The following is a 26,946-nucleotide window of genomic DNA, read 5'->3' as shown; positions in this document are numbered from 1 at the left end:
TTGCCCTGCATGCTGTCAGTGATCTCCATGTTAATAACGTGGCAGTGTAAACCTGTTTGCAGTCTGACTCAAGTACAGGGGCTGTAAAACCAGACTGCATATTTGGAAGCTAAGCCGGCTGGGGGGAATATAGCCAGGTGCAACTGGGGATGAGTAAGTAAATGTTGAGCCTGGAGGTGGGTGAGAAAGTACAAGACCAGCTGAGACTGGGAGCCCAAGCCCGAAAGAGTAGGGTGAATGGAGCGAGACTGAGCTTGATAAGGGTCTTGGGGAGATTTTTAATCATCAAGGGCAGAAGAGAATGACATTCAGATTAGGGGGAAATTGGGACTGACTGTATAAAAAAGGGAGTCTTGCTTCGGTGGTGATGCTGGGGATGAAGGCTCAGATTGGAATGAGGAGCCGGGAGGCCAGGGAGGATGGAGCTGTCACAAGGTGGAAGTGCACGCAATGCTCCCAGCCCTGCTAGTGGTCTGTAAAAAATTAAACTTATTAATTATCCAGCATGTCACTATAATGGCTTCCCAAAACCAAATTTTGATTTAGTTTACTATAATTTTGAATTTAATCTTTTTGATGAGATTTACAGGCAAAGAACATAAGTTTTTCTCAGGTATTGTTTGTCTCTGATTTATTTTTGAAAGGTTGAAACCCTGAGAAAGCTAATTTTAAAACTGAAAATCTGTCTGGTGCCTCAAAAAGGCATCTTTACAAATATAAAGCAATTCTTTCTCTCTTGTTGCGAAAGTATGTACCTGTTGTGTTAAAGGAGCATATGAATTACACAAGGACTTTGGTTTTGCTGAGTATTTTAATCCTAATTCCTTTCCTGAAGCACCTGTTGAGGCATCATTAAATATTGTGAATTATTGGCAAAAAATGTAGCTCTTTTCTCCTGATGCATTCTGCCTTTAGTCAGACTTTCAGCTTTTTCCAGCTTTTGTCCTTATTTGAGTCAAATAATGGAATTTATTCATACTTGCTTTGGTTGTTTTACCTTTTTTTTTTTTTAAATGTTATCTCGCTGCTTGTGTTGATCAGTTGTGTTTTGCAGTACAGAAACAATAGGTAAAGGACAATCTGTCATGGAAGAGCATAGAGTCTAATTCGCACTTACTCATTATTTGTGATATTTAGATATTGATAGGAAAAGATTTAAGGTTTTAATCATGTAAAAACCCAAAAGTACTAGAATGAGTATAATAAAAATTATACGGAATGGCTTTTTAGACTGAAACACAGAGGTATTAGTGAGAGTTGCATTTAGCATTTTTAAATCTTCACAAGTGATCATGCCAGAACAAACTGGATTTTTCCTTTAAAAATAAAAAAGTGTGTTAGTATGTAGGGATACTCAGTGTAGGTTCTTAAAAAGATGTAATTAATTAAAAAAAAAAAAAAGGTCTTGTGGTGATATATCCAGATGCAAACAGTGATTAGTTATGATATGTTTTCTCATCACTTACCTTGAAGTGCTATTTATACAGAGGAACACATGTTCTTCTTTGAGAAAAAGGCTTTCTGGGAATTGTACACATCACCTTGGGCATATTTAAGCCTTTGTGGTGCTGATATGTTATCTGTTAGGGCATTGGGGGAAAGGCTGCCAAATGAAAATATTCCTGAGACTAGGAGAGATACAAGATATTGTTCCAGTTAATAATTCCAACAGGAAAGTGCTTGATGGCAAGTTAGAGGTGACCTGAAGTGTCAGCAGATTTCCTGCTATTGTCAATTTTGAAGTATTGACAAACTTAGGCAGATGTTTCTCCCTACTGGCACAGCCAGTACAATTACCCAAGGTCAATATTTGGTTCATTATACAGCTGGTGACAGGAAGATAACAAAGCAGAGTGAAAACACGAGACAGCAAAGATGCTTCTGCCTCAACTACTTCTGAAGATATTGCACCTACTTTTCAAAGTGTGGACCTCAGCCTGAGTGGCTTTCACTGGTATTCTCACTTGGCTTGATAAGGGCTGGATGTAGTAAGAGATACAGGAGCAGAGAATTACGTATGGGTACAGAATGGGGTTAAAATTCATTCACCTTGACCCAGTGATGGTTTGCACAGGGCTGGCTGATCACTCCTAGCCTTTGTCTTAACCCCTGCCATTTTTCAGAAAAGCAGACAAATGCAAGTAATATCCTAAAACTTAAAGAAATTAGATGATATGATTATCTTTTATTGAGAAGGGCAAAATGTTGTCACACTTGGAGATGCTAAAAATACTTCCTGCAGAAGGTGTCTTTTTTTTTTTTTTTTTAAAAAAGCTGTTGCTGCACGGTTGTTATGTGACTGTAAACTTACAGAGGAGTGTCCATGAGACCGCCTTTTGTATTGCACGCTATGCAAACACTCCGAGATCCTTTTTTCCCCCCTCTTTGTGCTTTCCCTCCCCACTAGGACAGGGGTGTCCAGCTGCAATGCCTCAGATGTTCTCACATGCAGCAGGATTTCCATGGGACAAAGAACGTCTCTGAGGTAGCTAGGAGCCAATCTCTTTTCCCACCAAATGGATAAACTTCCAAAGGCTCAGAAGCAACTTAAATTAGGTTATAAAAGGGAACAAATTAAGCAAACTAAATTCTGATGGTCACTACCGTTCTTGCCTCAACCTAAGAAAGGCTCGTGTGTGATTCAGATGCCATTAGTTGTCGTGGGTGAAGTTGCAAGAGGCGATGGAGATTTGTAGTATTAATTTAGTTCTAGGATTTTGATAGCAAGATTGAATATTGCTCCTGTGATTTTATTTGTACTGTATCCTAGAAGAGAAGGCAGCAAGGGTAAGTTCTTAAATAGCCTGATCATAACTGAGCAGTCACACGTAGCATGTCTTATCCTTGTGAAAAGGTCAGCTGTGATAACTGCATGTATTTTTTCTGTAGCCATAAAGAGCACTATGAATCTTGCCATTGGAAATACTTTATTTAATTGTTGTGTCTATCAGAGGAAGTTTTTCTATTTTTATTGGTATAGAGCAAATTTCGGGTGAATAGATGGTGTGTCTCTAAGACATCAAAAAAACCCCCCTTAGTCCTAAGACAGGAGCTGTATGAACAAGATTAATGCAAAATATCCATTTATTTGTATTGCATTGTTGCCAGGGTTTTAAATGCACTGCAATGGAAATGATAGGCACTGTATAAACATCTCGAGAGTGACAGATATCAGCATATTTCTTACTCGGTGTTCTTGCAGAAAAGTTATCAGACTCTGCTCCAGATTTAACAGCGGGAGAGATGAGAGATGATGTTCTTTTGTGAATTCTTGATTCCTGTACCTGTAACTGCAGAATAAGAAGGTTAAACCTTATGGGAAATTTGTTTCATAAACCATAGATAAGCATGCTTGCAGTAATCTGCTACATTTAAATTTTTGTTATTGTTAAACCGTGTTATTTTGAGATATTAGTACTATTCAGTTTCTCTGTAAAATGTAATACCTTATTACATTTTGTATGCCGCTGTCATGTGTGTGTAATAGCTTTAGTGACACTGATTGAATTAGTCAATACTAATGAACCAGAAATATCAGAGAAACTGAAATCCGCCTTTTGCACTGAGGCTGCTTCTGCCGTGATGACCAGGATGCCGAACCGTGCCCTGCTGTTCTCCTGCATGCCTCTGTCCGCTTGATTCCAAGTGGATTGCCACACCCTCAGACTAGAGATAAAGAAGAAATATGTTTACGATGAGGGTGGTGAAACACTGGCCCAGGTTGCCCAGAGAGGTGGTCGATGCCCCATCCCTGGAAACACTCAAGGCCAGGCTGGACGGGGCTCTGAGCAACCTGACGTAGTTGAAGATGTCCCTGCTCACTGCAGGGGGGTTGGACTGGATGGGCTCTAAAGGTCCTTTCCAACCCAAACCATTCTGATTCTATGAACTTACACTTTCATTTCTGGGCAGCAATGATGTTTTTTTTTTGTGTCTATGCAGTGCTGAGCACAACCTGTGAGTGGGACCCGTGGGCACTTCAGGCCTGCACGTACAGATCAATGGTTGTAGTTATGACGGTCGGGCTATGTGGTGGCATGGTCCCTTGCTTTTGCATGACTGTACAGGCTAATCAGTGTTCATTTCTGGCAGTATCCAGGTGAGTTCTTGTTGATTATAAAAATGGAGGATCTGTGCCTTTAGGACAGACATAGCATCTTCTTGCATTGCCATTTGGAGAGAACATTTGTGACAAGCAGTTGGCATATGCTGTTGTCCCGTGTCCGTCTTCATCAGAGTACGGTATTGGCGTTGACTTTACTAGACTGCTGGTTCCAAAGGTTTTATTATAGTTAACCCACAGGGTTTGGAATGAATCCACCAGATATATTAGGTAAAATAATCATAGTATTTTGATATCTCAATGCATTTTAACCTAAGGGCTTTCAAAAAGCGTTTTCAGCCATTCAGGTTAGCGGTTTAAGCAACACTGTATTATTAAGTGTTTGCAGAATTGAATCCCATAAACTGTTTTTACTGTGAAATAGTGGGCAGTATCTACTGCCTGCTGTGAGTAGGAAGACATTTTTCTGAAAGTGTTTGGGGAAGAAGCTGCTAATATAGCACATTTTGGTTTCTCCATGAGGTAGGACTGCCTTCAGAGGTGAAAGTTTTTACCCCACAGCAGCACAGACCTGTACGCACTTCAGCTGAATTTTCTGTATAACCTGACATTTACTGTAATTTCAAGGAAAGCAAAATCTAGCAAAGAGCACGCTTTCGCAATCTCTTTCTAAAAGAGTTCGGCTGAGGAAGATTACATTTCATGGCTTTTTGATTTAGCATATTAGCAGGGGGGTAGGAAGAAAATTAAGTCAATTTTATTACTGGCTGTATCTTATCTGATTCATCTGATGCTGCAACCTGGCTTTATCTGCTTTTGGTAAATACTCCTTTGAAATTGCGGCTCGCCCATGTAGCAGTAATAAGGATTATGCAGTAACTGGCTTTTGATGGCTCTTTCCAGCCTGAGCTAGATTTTCCCATGGAACGAGTCTGTAATTGTAAAAGTATCTGTACCACACTGTTTGCTTTTTCTTTTCCATATTAATTATTAAAACACAAGCGTAGAAAAAAAGCATCTTACTTGAGAGTGACTTACTAGGTGGCATTTTAGCAGAGAGGCAGAAAGAAGAGGTAATTCTTTTTCTCTACCTTTAAACTAGATATAAACATCAAATTTCCCGTTCCATGCAGTGTACAGGGTAGGGTAACCTAAAAACATCGTTATCTCTCATCTAAAGAAACAGGAGGAAACAAAAGAATGCCGTGAAACGGTGAAGTTGTGCCTAGGATGAAATTGCCCGCGTGTTCTTTTTTTGCTTCCAGCCATCTTTTGTGGCAACTTTAATCGACTTGCCGGTGTATTCAGTTCAACGCTGTCTGGCAAGCTGTTTTTTGCATAACAAGGGGTCCTTTTGTCACCGGAGTTAAGTCTGTCTTTCAAAGCCAAGAGAGTGAGGTGATACAGAAGCGATTTGCTCTTGTGTTGGGAGGAAGGAACTTAGATTTATTATTTTGTTGTCCATGCAGCCTTAGTTTAACGTGAAGGTATTCAGTCATGGCTTATTCGTGAGTAATAGTAGTTATGTTTTAAGAACACAGTTGTGTATGTTCATGAAAGGACAGTGTAAAATGAAATACAGATTCTACTTTTTACATCATAGTAAGGTTACTGGAAAATGAACAAGGCTGCCTAAAGGCATTTTAGGCGTCATTCCAGTATAGAGTCCTGCTAAGACAGCACTGCAGGACATAAAGAGAATGAAAAGAGGTCATTCAGTGTGGTAGCCTTCTCTTAGTTTTGACTTGAATTCACTAGGCTAGTCAGCTCTGGCACCGTTTCAGGGCTACTGAGTGTATTTCAGGCGACCCATAGGGGCTGTAAAACCTCTTGTAAGCAAAACCAGCATTTCAGCTATGAAAATGTGCCAGCACTGTTATGCTTGCAGCGTACTTTTTTGATAATACTCAGCTAAACACATATCGTGCGTCTGGATGCCCGCTGTTGTCTGTTTGCTTAGTTTTAAAATATTAATTGCTCAAAAATATTTAGGGTAAAATCCTGGTTCCTTCGAAGTGGATAAAATTCTGTTTGATTTCACTGGGGTGGAGGTGTGTTCCTCACACCTAAGATTGTTTCAAAGCCATGCTACTAAATCTATTCTTCTGAATATGATTATTTTTAATTAACATTTCCTGATTTCAGTATTTTTAAGTTACACAAAATTGCACAATGCATTGCAACAAATAAGTTGTGTTACGCAAAGTCTTTAGCTACTAATAGAGAATTTGCTGTGTCTGAAAACAAGATGCTTTCTCTTCTGAGGGAAAAGTTTGTAAGAGTTTTGGGAGGCAAAAGCAGTGCTTGGGAGGCTACGGTTGTAATTTTTTTCCATCCCCTGAGCAGAATGCAGGACATCGTTGCGTTCCCTTCAGTAGCCGCTGCTGCAGAAGTCTCTTTGTCATTGCCCAGCTGAGACATTGACCTTGCAGGGCGCTTTCCATGAGGCTTACGCTCCAAGGGGGTGAAAAATGCTTAGATCTTAATGCTGCATGTAGCAATAGTTGGAGTCTAAAAACCTAGTCTTTGGTGACTATTATAAAATAGCCAGGGTACCAGCACGAGGTGGTCTTCACCTGGGAAGCCGTCAAGATTGCTTGGAGGGCTTACATAAGGGACTGTGCCCAGCGCCGAGCTGCCTACTGCTGCGCTCTGGAAGGCATGAACGCTTTGACCTTAATACTAAGGCGGAGTGATTGTGGCAAGCTTTTGTTTAAACCGTGCTGAAATGATCAAGGGTATGATGAAGAGCCTCAAAGAAATATTGGCCCTTTCCCATAATTTATATTTTCAGATGCTAAAACTAGTTGTTGAGCAAATGTAAGGTATCTATTTTAAGATACTGCATGTCAATATCTGACTACAGATGGCTCCATGAATCATAGTTGGAAGAAGGAAAATGTTAGACACTAAGATATTGTTGCTAAGAGATTTTTGTACACAGTATGCTAACATGTGCTGGCAAATTTGGGAACAGTAGCAGCAGCATGCTTTTGGAGAAAAAAATTTCAGTGGCGAAGAAACTGTCTTCAAAGGACTATTTAAAGGATAGTAACATTATTGTGCTTTGTTGTATCAAGAACTGATGAAGATGAAATTGTCTTTCAAGCAGAAAACATACAGAAAACATCCAAAAGGTAAAGCTAATCCTGCTGTCTGATGAAATAGGAAGTGGAGACTAGAAAGAAAAAGAAAAAAAATCTACTTTGGGGTTTAAATTAAGCAAGTTTCAAGAAGATTAAAGGTGATTATTGCTGATATTTTGCCATCTACTGGACATCAAATAGAGTAATATACAAAGTTAGTTCCTTTCAAAATGCATAATATTAAGCTTGTGTTACATTAGATAATTGAAATGATTAAGAATTACTTTCTGCCCAAGAAAGAAGTGTGTCTGAAAATGCTGAGTACGATTTTTTAACTTATATTCTTTCATAACATTGCAATGGAGTACTGTAGGAAAATTGCCAGCATTTTATTGTCCTGGTGGAGAATGTGGATTATTTCTGCACTTAATATTAATCTTTACTGACTATTATTTAAAGAAAAAATTAAATTTTACTGCTTTTCTTTATGTATAGCTTATTCGTCATATTTCAGTGAGTTTTACTGAAACTTGAAAATGTTATACCTGAAATAAAGCTTCAAACTGATAAAATTAATTTTATCAATTAATTTTATTTTATCAACTAAACCCTTTCAGTTCTGATACTTTTTCAACAAAACCATTATTATTTTATTCTATGGACAAAATATTGCACAGCTATAAACTTCTCAAATAGTAATTTGCTTCTGGCATATTTCTAATTAGATGTATTACATCTCAACTCCAAAACTGGTTGCTTTTTAGTAAAGTTTTGGAGTGTAAATGTGTCTCCATAATGTAAACATATGTATCTTCTAGGGGTCATGTTTCATGTCATCCATATTATATGTATTCAGGAGCGCTGTTAGAAAAAAGAGAGGGAATTAGTGATATTAATAGTATATTAATCAAGCATTTGGTTTTATTTTATAATGAGGTGAACTAAGAAGCTCCCGCTAGTTTTATTTTACAGTGTTGTAGCCTCAAAGTCAAAACTCAGCTGTGATCGATACGGCTACAGAATGTGGGATGATACTTCTGCCCTTTGGTTTTGGAAAGTAAAGTACAGAATTCATGATGATTCAGCATTTCTACTTTAGATTATATTGTTGTTGTAAGTGTATAGAATTTTCCAACTCTCTCAGAAAAAAGCCCATTTTGTTATATTTATTGAATTCTTAATGTCTTCTCTAATTGAAAATACCTCAAGTCTATGTTGTGATTTGAGCTCAGAACAATACATATCAAATTGTCACATTTTGCTAAGGTATCACGGAAGACTATTTCCAAAGCAATTGAGCTCTAGATATGCTCTTGTATTTACTGAATAAACAAACATACCTTCATGTACAAGCTCTCTGAAACTGCGTAAGAAACCAATACTGTCTGATCAGTACGTTTTTCTCCCACACCTATGGAAAAGGAATTTGCAACGCAGATTGCTTCTTGCTTTTCCAAACCGAACTCCATCTGTACCACTGAAGAGAGTTTTAAAATCTACATGCTGCTCTCATATAAGAGCAATGAATGCATAGCGATTTAAGATTTATTTTTTTCCCCAGAGTCTGCAGAGCATGCTGCCTGATTTTGTGTCGCTGTCTGTCAGGGATGGAACCTCATGGTGCTGTGTGCTGCACCGGCATGCACAGGCATACGTGAGAGCAGGGTCTTTGCGCTTAACAACCTGAACCCCTCTCTCCAATGTCCTGGTAGATGACTGCTGCGTTACATGGTGGCAAACTTCAAAGTGGTTTTAGACTCCAAAAAGCCTTCTTCGTTTTATCAGGGAGAGCTTTTCGTTCGAGAGGACACAATAGAAATACATCGAACTACATTGCCTTTTCATTGCCCCCCAGTAAGGGCCGTTAGATTTTCATACCAAATTAAAAAGGTTTCTGTCTCCAAAGGTTGTAATAATAACCTTTAGAAATTGCCTTGCTGTTGGATTATCACCTCTCTTGATGTTGCAGCTATTGGGTAAATTGTTGATATAATTTTTGTCTGGAAACTTGTGCTAATTAAAAATGATAACATTTCTTATATTTTTAATCTTAAGAAAACATGTCCTAATTATGACACATAGAAGGGCTTTTCAGGTGGCCTTTTTCATTACGGAAGTGAGCCCAGCCGTGCCTCCTAAGCCCACTTGTGTTAATTTCTTGCGAGTCTCTGCTGATTGTGAATCCTGTTGCAGAAGGGCTGTGACTGCTTAAATGGTGTTTATTCGTTGTTAAAATAATACAGTCCTTCGTGGTACAATAAATAATCTGATTTTTGTAAGTCTGCTGTTTAAGTGGAAGGCAATTTCTGGAAAGTCTTATGGTTACAGTCTCATCCTCAGGGTTGCATCACCTCTTCCTTGCAGTTCCCCTTGGAGACGGGAACACGTAGGGCAGATGTACCTCAGAGCATCCTGTATGGCCGTCTGTGTTTCCGCTGCTTGGCTGAGACTGAGCGAAGTGAAGACCGAAGTCGCATTTTGTCCTGGGATAGAGCCATCTCCTGTAATGTACAGCGCCATACCCGAACTCAGTGCTCTTTCAAGCTTTCTTGAAAGACCGTCATTCAGTGAGTGCTGCTGGGCAGCAGAGGCAATGGAAGGGTGAGACCTCAGTCCTGACAGAAAGCATAATGAAATGTACTTTCATCAGGAAAGTGAAATTGTCTGGAAGGGAAGAGGAAGAAAAAGGCGGTGGGGAGTTCTGTTTTATCATGAACTGCTTATTGTGAATTGCAGCTACAGCTGGGCAGCCCAAACAGCTTCCTCCGCTCTCCATTTAGGCAGAGCATTTTAAAGCTTTATGTCTCGCCTGGTCTAAAATTGAAGTATGTGCAGAAGGAAGTGCAGCAGCCTTGATTGAGAGTGAAACGTAAATGAACTGAGATATGCTCTCCTCGCTCCCGTCTAGAAAGTTTGTCAAAGTTCATTGGCTGGGTTTTAGAGGGGAAAACTTCAATTTCTGTCTTTTTTGTGTTGTTTGTTATTGTGCGGAGCAGTTTGTTCCAGAGAGCGATAACGTAATATTAGTTCTGGTGCTTGCGTTTCAGGGTCTAACCTACAAAGCTCTAAAATCCTGTTTGCTGACAGGCTACAAAGATCGTGCTCTAATTTAATATAAACTCTACCTGTGATACATTTCAAGAGTGGAAAAAATCAGTTGTGGAAGGTTAGTGACAGGTAAAGTGTATATATAACTTCCAATTTCCTGAAAGGAACAAAAACCTGCATTAATCACAATCAAAAAATATAAATACTTGAATGGAAGTAACTGATATATTGACAACTGCATTTATGAGGCTGACAAGTAAGTTGTCGGTGAGTCAGTGCTGCTGCTTATATCTGGTCCAGAGTCTGAAAACGTTATGAAACTCTGTCACGCTGAAGCCTGAGACTGGACATCTGTCAGGTTCCACTGTTTACGCAAAGGAGTCTTATTTGCCATCATTTAAACTAAATTTCTTTGGGGAACAAGGTTCAGGAAAGCAGAACTAACCAGATGCATCAAATGTTTAATTTCTGAACTGATTTCTGAAAGCCAACTTAAAAAGTGCCTGTATACATTTCCGACTGTAAATATCAGGAAACCGGAGGACGGGCATAATGCTATGCCAGGAGAAAGTAATACCCTCCTAAAGCCACCTCACCGGTTAGTCTGTCATTCCTTGCCCAGTGCCCTGTGCTGGCCTAGCACTCACATGGTGCCCCGTCTCCTGCCTGCTCCCCGCCAGCCTCCGCGTCACAGCTACTTCATTCATTGAAGTTTCTACTTCACCGAGCTGTCACTTGGTTACCATCCATAGCAACTAGCCAAGTGTCAATTAAACTCCTTCCCTTCCGCGCTAAATTGGTGGCAGAGCATCTGGCATTGCCTGGCGTGGCAAATAGTAATGCACCGTAAGCAGCTGCATCATTTGAAAGAAACATCTGTCTGGGAGACAGTGAGACGATGGGGTGACTGTCCCAAGCTTTGCTTCTGCCGAGGCAGAGCAAATCTCCATACAAACACACAGCTTCTGGTCACGCTCTGCGTTAGGGACCCTGACAGTGACAACCGGCTCTCGTCTCCACTCAGCTGCCCTGCCCAGAGTCATTAACCCCGTGGCTTGGCGCTTGACAGCCCTCTGAGTGCATCTCAGCTGTGGCCTGTTTCAGTGACTCCATTAACATCTTGTTAGGATGACATTATGAAGACGGAGTATTGTGGAAATAGGCGGTGATACCGCCAATCTAGCTGCATGGGTTTACCTTGTTTTCTTTTGATTTTGTATGAATTACCTCCTACTAAGATATGTTTTCCCATTCAGCTTTACTTTCTGCTCACTTCCCCGTTGTAAGCATACGTACTTACTCAGGTCAGTCACGTATGTTATCAAATGTAATTTGGATGTAATTGGGTGCCCGTGTTAACGCCCTTAGTGGGGTCAGTTAAACTTGGGGGGGAGGGAGCTGGTAAATGATTCACTTTGGTTACTATCATTCATATAACATTGCCTCTAATGATGATTAAAAGAACCCAAGAGAGTTTCGGTTCTTTGTATATGTACAAAAATCGTACTACTTGTGCAGGAGGGGGTGTGGCAGAGACCCCAACCGACTATCAGTGTGGCCGATAAAGATCCCGGGTTGGGTCTGAAAGCACTGTACTTGAACTACGTAGTCATGCTTTTCAGCTGGACTTGGATTGACACCGTGCTGTGATGCCGCAGGTGCAGCCTTTCTGATTCTGGAGCTGCTGCAAAGTAAATACGCCCTTTAAAAACAGGGCAAATAAAAAGCAGGTTTTAGTGGAAAATGTAGATGACTGTTCCTTTTTTTTTTTTTGATGATGCATAAACAGGTTTTATCGGGTTTACAGAATAATGTGACTAAGGACATGCAGATTTTTGATGCAAGGTAGGTGTCTTGTCTGTGGTGAAAGGACAAAATGAAAGGATATTTGCTGCAGGAAAGAAAGAACCTGAGTTGTAGTAAGACTGCTGTATGTGCAGTTTTTAAAAAGCTGCAATTTTTGAAGCTTCAGCGTAACAGAGTCTATGGGTAGCCTCTAGTTATGAAGTGCTACCTCCAGCCTCGCATGGTAATATTTCATGTCTGTAAACATGCATGTGATGCATTTTGATGTCTGGAATCCATTTCCTACTGGAATTGGAAAAAAAACTTTCACTGCAGTTTTGCTGGTTGTGCTACTTTTGTCAAGAAGAGATGTCTTGTGATCCAAACGATCCCCAAATGAACCCTTCTTTCCTGCCATAACCCCTCAGTTAGAAATCTGGCACTTGCCTACAGAACATCCTGAAAAGCAAAATATGGCGATGTAAACACGTGTACATTATGAAGCGTATTTTCTGCGAAGATATATTGGTATTTTTATTCTGAAAGTACAAGGAGGTTTAGTACGATTATAGAACTTCAGTAAGGTTCTGATTTAGTTTTCATCTTAATTGAGGGGAGACTTTACACCACCTTAATTTGGTTCGAGCCCTGGATCTTGTGAAGACCGTTCCCTTGCCCTAATTCATTCACACTTATAGTTTTATTTGAACATACTATAACTTTGGCTGAAGATAAATTGTGATGGAAAAGAGGCTGTGGTTGCTGTGCTTTGTAGTTTGCAACTATAAAAATTGAATGAGAATAATTTTGTATCTTTCAGATTTTTCTCTGACTTCACTTTCTCCCACACTCTTTACCCATCAAATTCAAGTGAAGTACATTGATGTTATGCCAAGAAATATTTGTACTTTTTTACTTTTTCTTGCTTTCTTTAGATCTTAACATATTTTTCCATCATTTTTGCTGTTAGAATTTTACATACTGTTTTTAGCGAATTGAAGTAAATGAAATTGAGGGAAATGGTACCTTGAGCTTGCTGAATCTAGTGCTTGATTAAGAAGCAAGCACAGGAACAATTCTCTGTCAAGCTGTCTCTTAGCTATCTGGCAATATCTTTTTTCAAGTAATAAAATGTGTTTATCACTTGAACGGCATGTTTATACTTGAGATTTAAAATCTACTCTGTATGAAAAATCGTTTGATTTGAGTAACATGGCTGCTGTCTAGCGAGCTGCCTGTCACTGGTGAATCCCCTGTTTGAATTTTGCATGCTAATTAGGGGTAATGCTGAAGAGAGGTATTATAATGTAGAGAAAACCCCTGATCTACACACAAATGTTGCTTTAATGAACCTGAACCAAGCTGGCTGCAGAATGTGATGTTGAAGAGAGAGTATTTGTACAGCTCCGCTGTTGCTTTCGTAGTGCTCTTTGCCAGGGAGACTCATGAGTTAAGCTTTAGAAGCTGTGCAGAGGAGGCTGGGGGCCAGATTCTGATATGTTATCCATGCTGAGAAGCAGTTTATTTCAGGAGTAGTTCCTGGAATAAAGGTCATCTTACTAATGGTTAAAATAGTAATTCTCAGATGGATAATTAGCTCTGTTGGCGACAAGGTTGCAGGGCACCAGCCTGCCTCTGTCACTGACCTCCCTGATGTTTGCAGATATTACGGCATGCGGACGTCTTAGAATCACAGAGTCATTAAGTTTGGAAAAGACCTCTAGGATCATCAAGTCCAACTGTCAGCCCAACAGCCCCATGTCTCCTAAACCATGCCCTGAAGTGCGATGTCTGTACATCTTTTAAATACCTCCAGGGATGGCTTTATTACATATCTGAGAAGAAACACTATTTTTTTCAACTGCAGTCTAAAAGCAGAAGTGGGACTGAGTTGAACCACTATTACTGATTCATTGTCATGCGTTTTGCTCCCAAGTATCCATCAACATTTGACATAACACAACTGAGAAGCACTCAAAGCAAAGCTTTTCTTACTGTTAATAATGTAATGAGAAAATAATTATATGATTATCACTAGTAAGTATGGTGATATTATACACTGGTTAATTACTTAAAGGATGAAAATTATTATACTGCATATGCCATGCTCATGGCTGCTGACTGAGGATTATTTTAAAACCCAAACATACACGTATTGAGTATAACTGCTAGGTGCTATACAAATGTGGAATACGATTTCTGCCATGAAATAGATACACTTGAAAAGAAAATGTAATTGCTGTGTTTAGCCTTTATGTTGGATAGAATGTTTTTAATGAAACAAGAAACAATTTGCCAAGAAAAAAAAGACAGAACCTGAAAAGCATTAAAAAGAAAAAAAAATAAATTGGGGGAAAACCTGGATTCAGGGCATAAATATGATAAATCCTATGTTCTGTTGTTTGGTTTAAAAGTGGTTTGATAATCTAAAAAACTTACTCTGATACTGTATTATACTTAAAATAGAGTAATTGTACTTTACCAACCACTCGACCTTACAACCTAAACTAAATCAGTCTGTCTCTCTCTAGACCAACTATTGCTTGCTTAGGACCAAAAGCTAAAATCCAAGATTATTTTTCTGTATTTTACACCATTTGTTTAAAGCCGAGTCCTTCCACAAGCATTTCCAGGGCTGTGCACAGAAAGTGATTCCTGAGTAATGGCGTGAAGCATAAGGACTAATACAATGGGAGTCTTGGGTCTAAAGAAAGGCCGTAAAATGAAGTCACCAGGACTGTAGAGGGGAGAAGAGTGTAAGAATCTGACTTGCAACAATCCCCTCTAGCTTTAATTAGGAGTGTTGCAGTGAGCTCTTTTTTCTAAGGCAGCGAGTGCACCCGTGCCTGTAGCAAATAGTCTTCCTAGTACTGCGTTTCCGTGAGACGTCTTCCAGCGATGCGGTGGGATAGGTGGTGAGGCCACTCAGAGCCCTTCGTGAGATGTGCTAATGGCAGAAGGAGGAAATGATCGATGCTGAATGAAAAGTGCAGAAAATCATGTGTAATTATTTTATTTTCAGGTGAAATGGATGTAATGGTCGTGACTCATGATTTAAGCCTGCTTTGACTCTACCATTTAGAGCAGATTTGGAAACTCCTAAATACATAATGGTCAAGATTTTCTGTCTGTAGTTTGTTGCTTGTGTGTAAAGTGTTCATTTCTCAGGATCTCCATATTAGTTTGTTTTGGTTGCTAGTGAATAAAATTGTCGTTCAGTATCCTGTGGTAAGTGCAGAAATAAGGTCTTACGCTTGTTACATGAAGGGATGTTGCTGACATTAACCTCCCTAAAACCATTTCAGCACTTTAGTCTTCCTTTGCATTGCTCTTCATCCCTGAGGTTTGTGGAGTGGTACAAACCAGAAGATAATCTTACTTGGTCATCAGCTCAGAAAGGTCCCTGAGTTTTCAATCATTTCTCATGACTGACACTAGCCCCTATATCAGGGGAGTCTTTAAATAAGATTTTCTTAAATGTGGTTTTTTTGCCTGCACCCTGTATATGTAGAAACTTCAATGTGAAAGGTGAGCCCAGCTTCTCGCTTTTGCCTGCATCAGGAAAGCCGCCTGCCATTAGGGGAACGATATCGGTCATAATATAAAGCTGCAAAATGGAGCCAGGAAAAAAGCAATTGCTGAATATTCAGCACAAAAATAGGGGAAGAAGAAAAAGGGAGGAGACAGCAATGGCATAACCAAATCACTTTCTTCCTATCCAGTGGAGCTGTTTCTCTTTTTAAGTGCGTTTAGATGAGAATTTGGAATAGATAGTTACACATCTGTGTTTGACAACGGGGAAATAAATGAAAAGAAAATTATCATTTTAGAACTATCTTTGTTAAAACACTTTAAATTCTATACATGTGCATAAGCTTTTCCAATTCCTCTTTTTTTAGTCTTTTTTGGTGTTGTAGTGGTCCCTGGATACTTGTAGCTCTTGGTACTTATTCTCTGGTTATTCCACGTACGTTGCATTGTAGCCCCTGTTTTCCTTTCTCGGGTAAGTAGCGAGGCAGGAGCAATTAAAGGGAAATAATATCTTAACCATGTTTCTCCAAGCCTGCTCCTGTAGCATTCTCCACACGTCACTACAGCTCCCAGAGCTTTGGGGACGGTGTGTTTAATGTTCACTGCTGGTTTTGAGTGCCACAACATGAAAAGGCACAGCTCTTCCAGCAGTCTCCTGAGGCATCCACGATCGCAGCGTTCTTGGTAATGGGGAGCTGGGGGACTGGCAGCGCTGCTTACAAATAGATTGAGATATCATTTCTCAACATTGTTTCAGAAACGTATTGCGTGTAGTAGTTGCGGAATAGAAGTTATAAACAGTTACTCCATTTCGTGAAGTGAAAATGTGTTTGTACGATGTTTGTCAGTAATCTAATATGCATGTTTTCCTACTTAATAAGTGATGGCGATATATTAATTGTAACTACTTTACAATCCTTCAGGTGGCTATAATAGCGGGAAATTTTGAGCTCGCTGAATATATCAAGAATCACAGGGAAGCTGATATCGGTAAGCAAAATATTTCCAGATGCTGAAAATAAGTTATGCATGCTTAAACCAAGATCTTGCAAAGGTGCTAAATTGATGCTATGTGAGCTATGACTATGGGGCTGATGGCAGTATCATTTCAGGGAGATTTTAAAAGTAACTTTTCTTTAAAAAATGAAGATGGGGAAAAAAGCTGAAATGTTTTCAAGCTGTGCTTTGAAAATGAAAATTTGATAAGTAATGCGGAAGAGTGGTAGATGCTTTATTGGTACATATTAGCCAGTTTGTAACAGATTAATTTGCATCCACGTACCTGGCCCAATTAGCTCTTGCAGGCTGGTTTGGCATCAGCCTAAAGCAGTTCTCAGGTAGGAGTAACTGGGCAGAAGAAGAAAAAGAAAGGTGCTTCTCTGCAATTAAACGAATATGTGGCAGAAACTGTCTCTCCATATCCATAAAACCATCTCCTCTCACTGAGTTCAATGTGATGCACTGGATGAAGTCTGGCGACAGGCATTAAGGGCCCTTGACAAAAAACCTTAAGGCTTTTTAAAGATCTTCTTTGCTGTTAAAATAAAACCGAGTTTGATAAAAGTAATTTCTAATACACTTTAATTAAATTGAATTAAAATGCTTTAATCCAAGTTAATTGAAGTTCCACAGAAACGTCCTGAAGTTGAACGAAAAAAGGCATTCTTTTCAAAGCAGGAGGGTCTGTATAGTCTCCTGCCCTCGTTTAACTCAGTGGTGCAAATCTATGACTTGATAGTATTTAATTTATCTGGAAGACTACGCCAGCTCACATGAAGCTTAGGAGTGTGAAAGACTTGCTCTGGATTAAGGCTTCCTTTCCATTTCCCTTCCCAGCTGCATCTGATCTGCAGGGATATAGTTAAAAAGTCTGCAGTAATGTGAATTCTTTTAGCACTGTGATACTTTCAGCTCTTTGCAGTATGCGTTGAGAAAACTGAGGACCCGTTGCATAAAAGTCCTAACTTCTGCATAAAAGTTTTGGAAAGTTTTTACATGAGGAAGTGGGAGAGTTCCTTTCCATGTAAGAATTCATCAACCTTGTGTATTTATAAAAAATCTGATGTAAAAAATTAACTGTAAATGGACCAGTTATTCCTAATAGGGTGAGCATCTTATTGTGATTTATATTTACATGTGGCTAATGGTTTCATAACTTAGTGAAGTTGTTGAAACGAAAGGAAATGCTTGTTCAGATTCAAACGTTCCCTTTGTTCCTGCCGTGTGAGTACTTGATATTTTGGCTTGTGTGTAGGGTCAGTGCAGAACAAGTGCTGCATGTAGACAGTACACAGGTTTATATTTTATGTTTCTCTAAATGGACTTTGTTCTCTTAGAAATAGTTGTGTGCAATAAAAGAAAAAAGGCTGGTAAAGGAACGGCTTGCTAGTATTAATTGTGCATACATTTACAGGGTGAGTAACTGCTGAGTACAATTAACGCTTACAATACACTTACAAGCAGTAGCCTCCAAATTGTTTAGTGTGAAACCGTGCTGATGTTAACGCCATCAGGTTTTGGACTGACCAGTTCTGCACTGCTTTTCTTTTGCCCCGACGAGTGCAGGTTCCAAGTTATGTCAATAGGTGGGAGAAACTGAAATATCGTTATGAAGTAGATGGATGAGACTCAGTCCAGGAAACTGGTGATAGCCATGTGGCTGAGTCTTTAGGCAGAACTTACTATTGCTGACTAAAAACTTACTGCAGGATTTTGTGATTTATAGAAAAACGCTTAGAAAATATATTCTATGGGAAGATTCTTTGAATCTTCCCAATGCCTTCACTTTTCCACTGAAAACCAGAAATATTGGTAGTTCCATGATTGATGAGCATTTTTTGCAAGATGCTGGTGGATTGCGCGTAACTATTTAAATTAGCAGATTTGTCTTAAAGAATAAGCATTACGTTGTGATGTTTCCTCCCAGCTAATTTAATTTAGCCAGACATTTGTTCCTTAAGATTTATTACTTGAAAAAAAAAGTGAAGTCATTGAAATGTCTACCTCTGGAATGTCTCCCAGTTTTAATAAATAAAGAACAATATCCTGAGCAGAAAACCTGAGAGCTAATATGATGATGAACATGCAGAATAATGCCAGCATTTGAACTTCAACAAACTGGCTTTTCTTTATCTTACTTGTCTGGTTATCCGCTGTATTCGTGTAGTTTTGGATATATTCCGCCATGTATCATTTGAGTAACGTACCTTCTTAGAGCCCAGAGGCAACAGAGCGGGAAGCAATAGCAAAGAGCTTAAGAAGGATCCTCATGAAGACAAGAAGGACAGATCATACTATGATGTGTCTTGAGAAACGTTTCATCTTTCGTCCCTCAGAAAGTGTATTTTTGGTTAGCTATTGAATTTTGATACTGAGCCAGTTCATTAACCTTGTTGATATTATTTTAGGCTCATTTAATAATTGTAATTACTTTATATTTTCTAATTGTTTTAGACTCATTTAATAATTAGTACGTTACTACTGTGGGGAGGTCTTTGGGATATGTGCACCTTTGGATGGGTCTCTTTTTCTGTGGAGGTTTAAGCTGGTAGATGATGAGCTGTTCAGTCATTTAAGAGTAAGCTTGTCAATGATAGTCATAATTATTCACAAGAGTTGCGAATTATCCAACATTGGAAGGAGGGGTTGGTGATGCATTGGGATAGACTCCACATAGCTCTTGATTCATTGGGAGAAGCTCCATGTTGCTCTTGGAACAATTCTGACCTAATCTTTTAACTTTCAGTGGTCTTTATACACAGTATCTTTAGCTATACATACTTTTAAATGTGAGCCTAATATACACCTGAGTAATATAAACGGCAACGCTATTTTTTGTTTTGAAAGGAATCTACCTGCATCCTGGGTATGTTGTCCTCAGGATGGGAAAATTTTAACTGGTGGTAGTGACTGGAGGCTGGACCTAACTTCGTAGTTTCAAGAGCAGTTTTTTGCCTGGTGACAGAAACAAGTTTTTACATTTTTCAGACTGAAGTATCTGAAATATGAAAAATAATATTTGCTTGAAATCTCTAATCTTACACAATGAGGAACTACGCTATCTGTGTCCATCTGCTTTGACATGTGCTAATTAACATTATTCTTAGCTAATTTTGTTGTCCCAAACTACTGCAGTAGGAAGTTGCTTGTACTTGCAATGCAGAAGGTATTATGTGGGTGTCTTCCAGTTAGTCGGTAGTCACAAAGCTGTTTCAAGCAACGTTGCCAAAACTGCCGTTATAAGGATGTAAGAGCAGTAATATAATGCTTATGATTCATGAGCCTGTGCGGTGCATTGCGGTGAATGAGCCGCTTTGTTCAGTAGCAGAGGTCGTAGCTTAACCTTTCTGCAGAAGGAGGGTGTCACTGCTGGTGGAGTCAAGGGAGGAGTCAGCAAAAGCACTACACCTCAGTGCACTGGTCCGCAAGAGCTCCACACAAATAAAGATATACGCTTAAGTGCTGGGTATGTCACTTATTATCGATTCCACCTTTGTCTGCCAACTGCATTTCATTGGCATTTAGAGTAGCGTGCCATTTTAAGCCGTACGCAAAGTCTGGGGTTGTTCAGTTTAGGAGAGGCTGAATTGCATGTCTTAAAGGGATTCTTTTTCTTTTCTTGTTTTCTTTTTTACTTGGCCTGAATCTCTGCCAGACTGTAATGGTAAGACTATCCCTATTGTTGAAGATTGTGGGGAAGCAGCTCAGGTGGAAAAGGACCAGGGTGTCCTCTAGCAGTAGAAAATTCTGATTTACAGCAGAACTACTAAATCTTGGTTCTACAGTTCAAATCTCTGAGATTGCTCTTCGTTTTTCTTTAATGATAAAGCACTTAGATTAGACAAGTGTGTTGAAATGCTGAAAAACTAGGCATATATAAAATAAGCTTCTTTGCAATAATCAGAAGACTTCACACTGTTCTGTAAAAAAGGGAAAATGTAAAAATATCAATTTTAGAGTCAAAAAAGGCAAAACCAGTGACCCATGTTACTGGAGTAGTGTGACATCTGTCTGTAAGAGAGGGATGTTTGTCTGAGGTGTGCGATGTCTGGGCATCTCACTCAGATCTTGCCAGATAAAGGCTTCTACTTAGGGCCAATGCAAGCATACACGTTCAGCCAGAGAGGCAAAGTCTGCCTGCTTCCCTTTTATAGAAGCAAACTGGATTAAAGTTTGTATCCAAGACAGATGATGTAGGTGCCATTGGCAATGTGATTAATCCAGGGAGTCCCTACCTGGTCATCTGAAAAATAGAAAGAGGAGATTTTGCCAGTAAGGTTTCTCAGCTATGTACAACTGAGCTATTGAGGCCATTCTGTTGGCGAAGCTGAGCGTGTTTCAAGATAGGTAAGGTCACTTAGGGTTTCAAAACCATCAGGAGGGGTCGGAGCTGCTAGATGTACTCTGTGACAGCTCTGAGCGGCAGCACTTTGGTTGAAGAGCACGTACCACAACGGTCCTACCTGCCTGGCTCCACATTGTTTCTTCAGGCTGGAGAAAGCCTCATCTCTCTACATCCTCGTTCTGGATTGGTGCAGCTCTCTGCCTCTTGGGTAATTTCACAGAGGAAGCTCATGATGAAATGAGGGCGATCTGTGGAAGGGGGAGACCTGGGATGCAAACCCGCTGACTGTCCTCATGGCTCTGATCTACAGCGCGTAAACGTTCAGGCGAGATTGCACTTAAAGCAGTTATATCCCTTTTTGGCTGTGAGCCCTTGTGTCTCCCAGCAAACTGGAGTTTCACAGAACCTGCTTCCGCTTAGCCACGATAGCAGCATAAAAATCTGTTAGTTGTTCCATCCTATTAAAAAATGTGACCTTTTCCTCTGAAAGTTCAGAATCGTGTGGGTTCTCTCACGCATGCTCTCCCTTCTTGTATCAGCGAGCCGCTGCTTCCTTACCTTGCTCCTTTTCCACCACCCGTTTCCAATTAATCGCTCCATCTCGGGAGGTACGTGAGGTGTCTGGTGACCAGTTTGTTGAAACCGTGGCATGAAAAGTATTTAGCACAGGTTACTATTTTTTCGACTCTGTGCTGCCATTTTCAGAAACAAACTGAGAAAAAACAGCCTCGCACATGATTCCTGTGGCTTAGTACAATAAAAGACACCTTGCTGTCATTAACAGAGAAAGTTCATGTTAGTCTTATTTCACACAGGGATGATGCAGTTGTGCAAGAATAAATCATGCATAAAGATAGAGGGTTCAGCGGGGAGGGGGAAAGGATATCAGTAAAGGATTGAAGGCAAGATCCAGATTTCATTGTATTTATTTCTTTTATGAGGTTCTGAACATTGGGGAATCCCCTTTGTTTTCTTGACAGATGTTTGAAAGGTGAATGGAAATTGCTGTATCATTTAAAAATTAATCGTATTTGAAACAAATTAAAATAATATTTTTCATAAAGCAAGAAAACCTATTACTGTAAGGTTCTTAGAAACTTGTTTTACAAGCAGTATGAAATACTTCTTATAGCTTCTCAGATTACCGCAATTCATCATGCCCCCAAATTGTGTTTTTGAGGAATAATAACAACATTAAAGCAGCTTATTTTAATTATCACTTATTTCTAATGTCTTTGGAACCCAGAAGTATCTTGCAGCTCAGTGACTATTGTTCCATCTTCTTTTCTGTTTGGAGGAAGGCATTGCACGTACTCCCGATGTACAGCACAGCAGTTACACATCGTTAAAAAAAATAAAAAAAAAAAAAAAATACCCTTTTTAAACTACTTTTTTTTAACTAGCTATAGCACACTTATAATTTATTTAACTTCATGCATTTATTTATTGCAAACTAAGAGAAAGTAATGGATTAAAAGATGTGATGAACAGAAAAGTTAATCCCTGATTGTTTTCATCCAGCCTGCAGCTGTCTGTGAGTAAATGAGCACAGCAGATCTAGGAAGCATTTGCTATACAGAATGTACTATGGCTTCTATAGGATGGAGGTACAAACCCCAATCATATATGTAAGAATATTGAAGCTTTCTTTAGATACAGATATGCAGATATTAAGTATGTTGCAAGCTGATAATCCTTTGACTTGGATAACCTATTTTTAAATCTCTTTTGCCTTGGTGCTTTGTGATGAGATGAATTTTCAGATGGATTAAATGACATGGGTTGCTCTTCTTCAAGTGAACAAGGTTTGTTTTATATTGTACATCTTGTCCTTCAGTAGCTCTGAAGCTAGAAGCAGTAGGATTCTTTTGTTTTGTTTTTGTTTGCCTTTTTGCTTTAGAAAAATGAAACACGTTGAGCTGGTGTGCGAGTTTTTGGTAGTTGATTAGCAGACTAACTAATACTTGGATACTGTTGCTAGGCTTCAAGTCAGAGTTCCTGTATTCCTCTATAATTATGCAGAGATATGGGTATGTGATGGTTTGTCTGTGCTTTCACATGGATTTTTTTTTTTTTAAAATATTGAAAACCTGCTAGTATGATAGGCTTAACCTTTAAAATATACATATTCCACACCGGGCAATTGCTTTTAAATAAAATATTTTTCAAGTATGAGTAAAAGTATTTATTTTTATTGGAATTGTGATTGTAAACATATTAAGAAACATGCATTTTATTGTAGAATAAGCAGAACAGGTCTTTCAAAACACAAGGATATTAGTGGGTTTGTGGTAAAATTGCTTTTCTAACCCATTTTCTTTAATTAGATCAGAGTGATTGAGGTCAGCAGTCTTGGTTTTTCAGCTGCAAGTGTCTCTGTTAAATTCTAGCTGGCCCAAGGAATATTCTGTTTGTTTACATATTTATTTTGGTTTGGGGAACCATTTAGTAATTTTGATTTTCATAAATGGCACACCTGGAGAATACTTCTCAAGTTAGGGGAAATATTTCAAAAGATAAAAGCAGAAACAAGAAAAGGCAGTAAATCAAAAGACTTAAAAATCTACAAAACTGTCAGCAGCATGCGATGACTTGTTCTATTTTTGTCGCGTGTTACTTAATAGAAGCAAAAGGGACACAAGCATGTATTATAGCCCCGTGTATTTGTCATCTGAATGTGAATAACATTAACCTGCTTCACAGACTAGCAGGCATTTTAACGTGGAAAAAGGATGATATTAGTGTAGTCAGGACGGCAAAGATGCCGAGATCTTCATTGCCCGCGTTTTAAATGCATATTGTTCGGTAGATTGTCATAATCCTGTGTTCCCTTTTGCAGGTTCTTTCAAATACCTCTGCTAAATTAGTAATAATTTCTCGTGTCCATAAAAAAAAACCCGTTTACATTACTGACTTTTAAGCTGGGTTACAGCCGAACAAGTATTGATTGGTATGAAAGAAATTTGTTTCTATTATTTATCTGGTTTTCTCCGAAGGGTTACAACGAAGAGAATGTCATATGCTCGGTCTAGCTGTGTGGTAGCAAACGAATTGGAAGACTGGGAATTGTGATCTGTTAATATCATTACAGACCGAAATGTAGGACAGAGCTTGAAAAACTTAGAGTAGCTTTCTTTTTCCCTTTGATCGCAAGTAATCTTTGTCTTTGTGAGTATTAGTACAAAATTGTGCAGTAACTCGTTTTATTTCAAAGTTTAAACGTTATTTTCGGAAGTTGGTTGTTCTTGTTGGCCTTTGAGGTTCAGTGTATTCCGCGCGGATAACGCGGAACTGCACGCAGAGTAGCGCGAGTTACAGAGTGCATGGTCATTGCCTGTGATTTCTTAGGCTTACTGTAAATTTTGAACAGGAAAGTAAGGAGAGCACTGATGGCATATGTAACTGCTGATGTAAGTGCAGTACATTTCAGGATGATTTGGCCTGGTTTTGTAAACCAGTCTATAGTGTGTCCTTGCCACCTGCCAGGTAGGCAACGATTGTCATAGCTACTCCTGTTAGAGTTCATTTTGCAGGCAGAACAAGAACCACCTTGTAATTCAGCTGAAAATAAACTACCAGAGGAATCCCAGGCCATCTTCAGTGCCCTTGAGATAGTTTTGGTCTCAGGCAAGAGCTCTGTGGTCTGAGCAGTGGGTGCAGGTCAGGCAGGGCTTGCTGCCTTATCCACGGCTTCTTCCTAGAGGTGTTTGAGATGGTTGGGCGGGTGGCAGAGGAAGGGGAGAAAGGAAAGGGGAGAACTGGTACGTGTTTGGGTCTTGTCCCAGTCTTCATGCTCAGGCCCAATTGTTTGGAAGGGTTTCCAGGGCCCCCCAGCTCCCGTTTCCCCCAAATCTGACTTCCAGCTAGCTCCTACTCTGCTAGCTCCTCAGCAGGAGAAAAGCTTCTCACCTCCTCTGCTCTTTCTAGGCTGGACCATTACACCCAGCGGTTGGGAGATGTGCTGCTTTTTTGGTAATGTTCCTATCATCAGTATGCCGTTCCATCAAGGAGCAGGGTCAAGTTACCTTTCCCAAGTCCTTAAAGGATATGCGTGCCATAAGGCACAGTCCTTTCACCGGTACTGGCTTTTTTTTTTTTTTTGCTTTTGATTTTTTTTAAATAGCTTTCACTGGCTTGACACCACTGAGGTGGTGTACAGGGGAGTAAAATCAGAGGCCATGTACAGAACTAGTGCAAGTTGCTGAATTAAAAAAAAAATAAAGCCATAAAGCATAACCGGTAGGAAAAATGATTTGAGTATGCCAGGGATAGTAGCTTTGACTGGGGACAAAAATGGAATGTATTTTTGTATATCAAACAAGTTATCAGATGAATAAGATTAATTTTTTGCTTTACAAAAAATAAAGTAATTGAGTGGATTGTACTAGCCGCAAAAATTCTGGTGAAATACATAAAAAGATAATGCCATTGAGCTAAATAGGCAGATCAAGGGTCATATTGTGAGCAGACAGCAATGCAAGTACTCCAGAACTCTCACATGCTGAGATTTTGAACGAGTATTTCAGCCAAACTAGAACTTCCAATAATGATTTTTGGTTACTCCCTGTGAGTGAAATTCACTGTGTTGTTCAGCCTGGTGGCCAGATCCTTCTAACCCCTGTAGCTCCCATCGTTGTCGCTGGAAATGGTCAGCAGATGAGCCATCCCTCGGGAGTCCACTTTCCGATTCAGTCTTCCAGACAAGGCTCCTGATCCTGCACAAGGGTGTTGTTGGGGGACAAGGGCAGGTACTAGAATAAGTTAAGGAGTTGAATTAGGTTGAGGGGATATAAAAAGAAAGTAGTACTTTTGAGTTTATATGGGATCTCAGATTTGTTCAGTAATTGCTGATTCAATTTAATAGGTCATTGATTGTAAAACTGGAAGAGGTTTACGTGGTCACACTGTCTGACCGGCTCCATAGCGCAGATTACAGAATTTATATTAACAAATTCCTGCTTGAACTGGATTATAACTAGAAAAAACACGTCTTGTTAAAAACCTACAATAAGGTAAATGGAACTTGGAAACCTGTATCCTAGTCTTGCTATCTGATATTTTTGGATCCATTTGTTAATTGCTCTAGAGTGAAAGTCTGAGAGACCTGGGTCTGTTCAGCCTGGAGAAGAGAAGGCTGAGGGGGTCTCTTGTCAATGCTTACAAATATCTGAATGGTGGGTGTCGGGAGGATGGGCCGGACTCTTTTCAGTGGTGCCCAACGCCAGGCCAAGGGGTGATGAGCACAAGCTGGAACACGGGAAGCTCCACCTGAACATGAGGACAAACCCCTTCCCTGTGCAGGTGCCCGAGCAGTGGCACAGGCTGCCCAGGGAGGCTGTGGGGTCCCTTCCCTGGAGACATTCACCCCCCGCCTGGACGCGGCCCTGTGCCCCTGCTCTGGGGGTGCCTGCTCCAGCAGGGGTGGGACGGGGTGAGCTCCAGAGGTCCCTTCCAGCCCCTGCCAGTCTGGGATTCTATGGTTCATTAAACAGACATATCTTGTTTCTAGTATGAGCTCGTCTCGCTGTAGCAACTGGACCCCGAGTATAGCTCAGTCTTCCCGACCCTACTGCGTCTGTGCCCACATTTCTTTTGTAAAGCCACTCCTTTCTTAGCGACAAGTAGCTGATCCCAACTCTGAGAGAAAAAACTCTGAGGAGGAGATATAAAAATGAATGGAAGTCAAAACTGAATGTAGGAAACTAGCCTGGACTTTGTGGTTTTTATTTCTGTTGCCGTTTGATCAGTATTACCTTAAGTGCCTTTCTGCTAACTTTGCTCAGGGCCCACTAAAATCTGTATCCCTAGACTTTGTGTAATTGTGCTTTTTTTAAGAGGGTATGCCCTTAGAAAGTATGTGATCAGCGCATTTCAATCATGATCTATATAGGTCTCTATGTAACAAAACAGAAAGGTTTGAATGGCAATCCCAATATTAGGATATCAGAGGGCCCGCACCTAGTATGATAAGGCGTGGAGCCTTCAATGCAGGTGTAAGATATGAGGCAGCCCAACAAGGCATAGTACAGAAGAAAAATTGTTTGAAACACCTCACAGGGAGTTCTAGTATTCCTGAAAAGTTAATGTAT

The 26,946-nt window shown here is 39.8% G+C and overlaps 1 protein-coding gene across 2 annotated transcripts in view; it reads left to right on the top strand.

Moving 5' to 3' along the window:
• The window catches only part of SHANK2 (SH3 and multiple ankyrin repeat domains 2), a 364,507-nt gene that overhangs the window by 68,522 nt on the left and 269,039 nt on the right, over nt 1-26,946 (top strand). For both annotated transcript variants that reach the window (XM_064452904.1, XM_064452902.1), the window contains one exon: nt 16,437-16,503. In XM_064452904.1, coding sequence (XP_064308974.1) covers nt 16,437-16,503 — 67 coding nt within the window. The remainder of the gene's footprint in view (nt 1-16,436; nt 16,504-26,946) is intronic.

This window comes from Phalacrocorax carbo, chromosome 5 (genome assembly GCF_963921805.1).
Source record: "Phalacrocorax carbo chromosome 5, bPhaCar2.1, whole genome shotgun sequence".
NCBI lineage: Eukaryota > Metazoa > Chordata > Aves > Suliformes > Phalacrocoracidae > Phalacrocorax > Phalacrocorax carbo.
The sequence above is the reverse complement of the archived record's forward strand: the minus strand, read 5'-3'. Positions and strand labels throughout refer to the sequence as shown.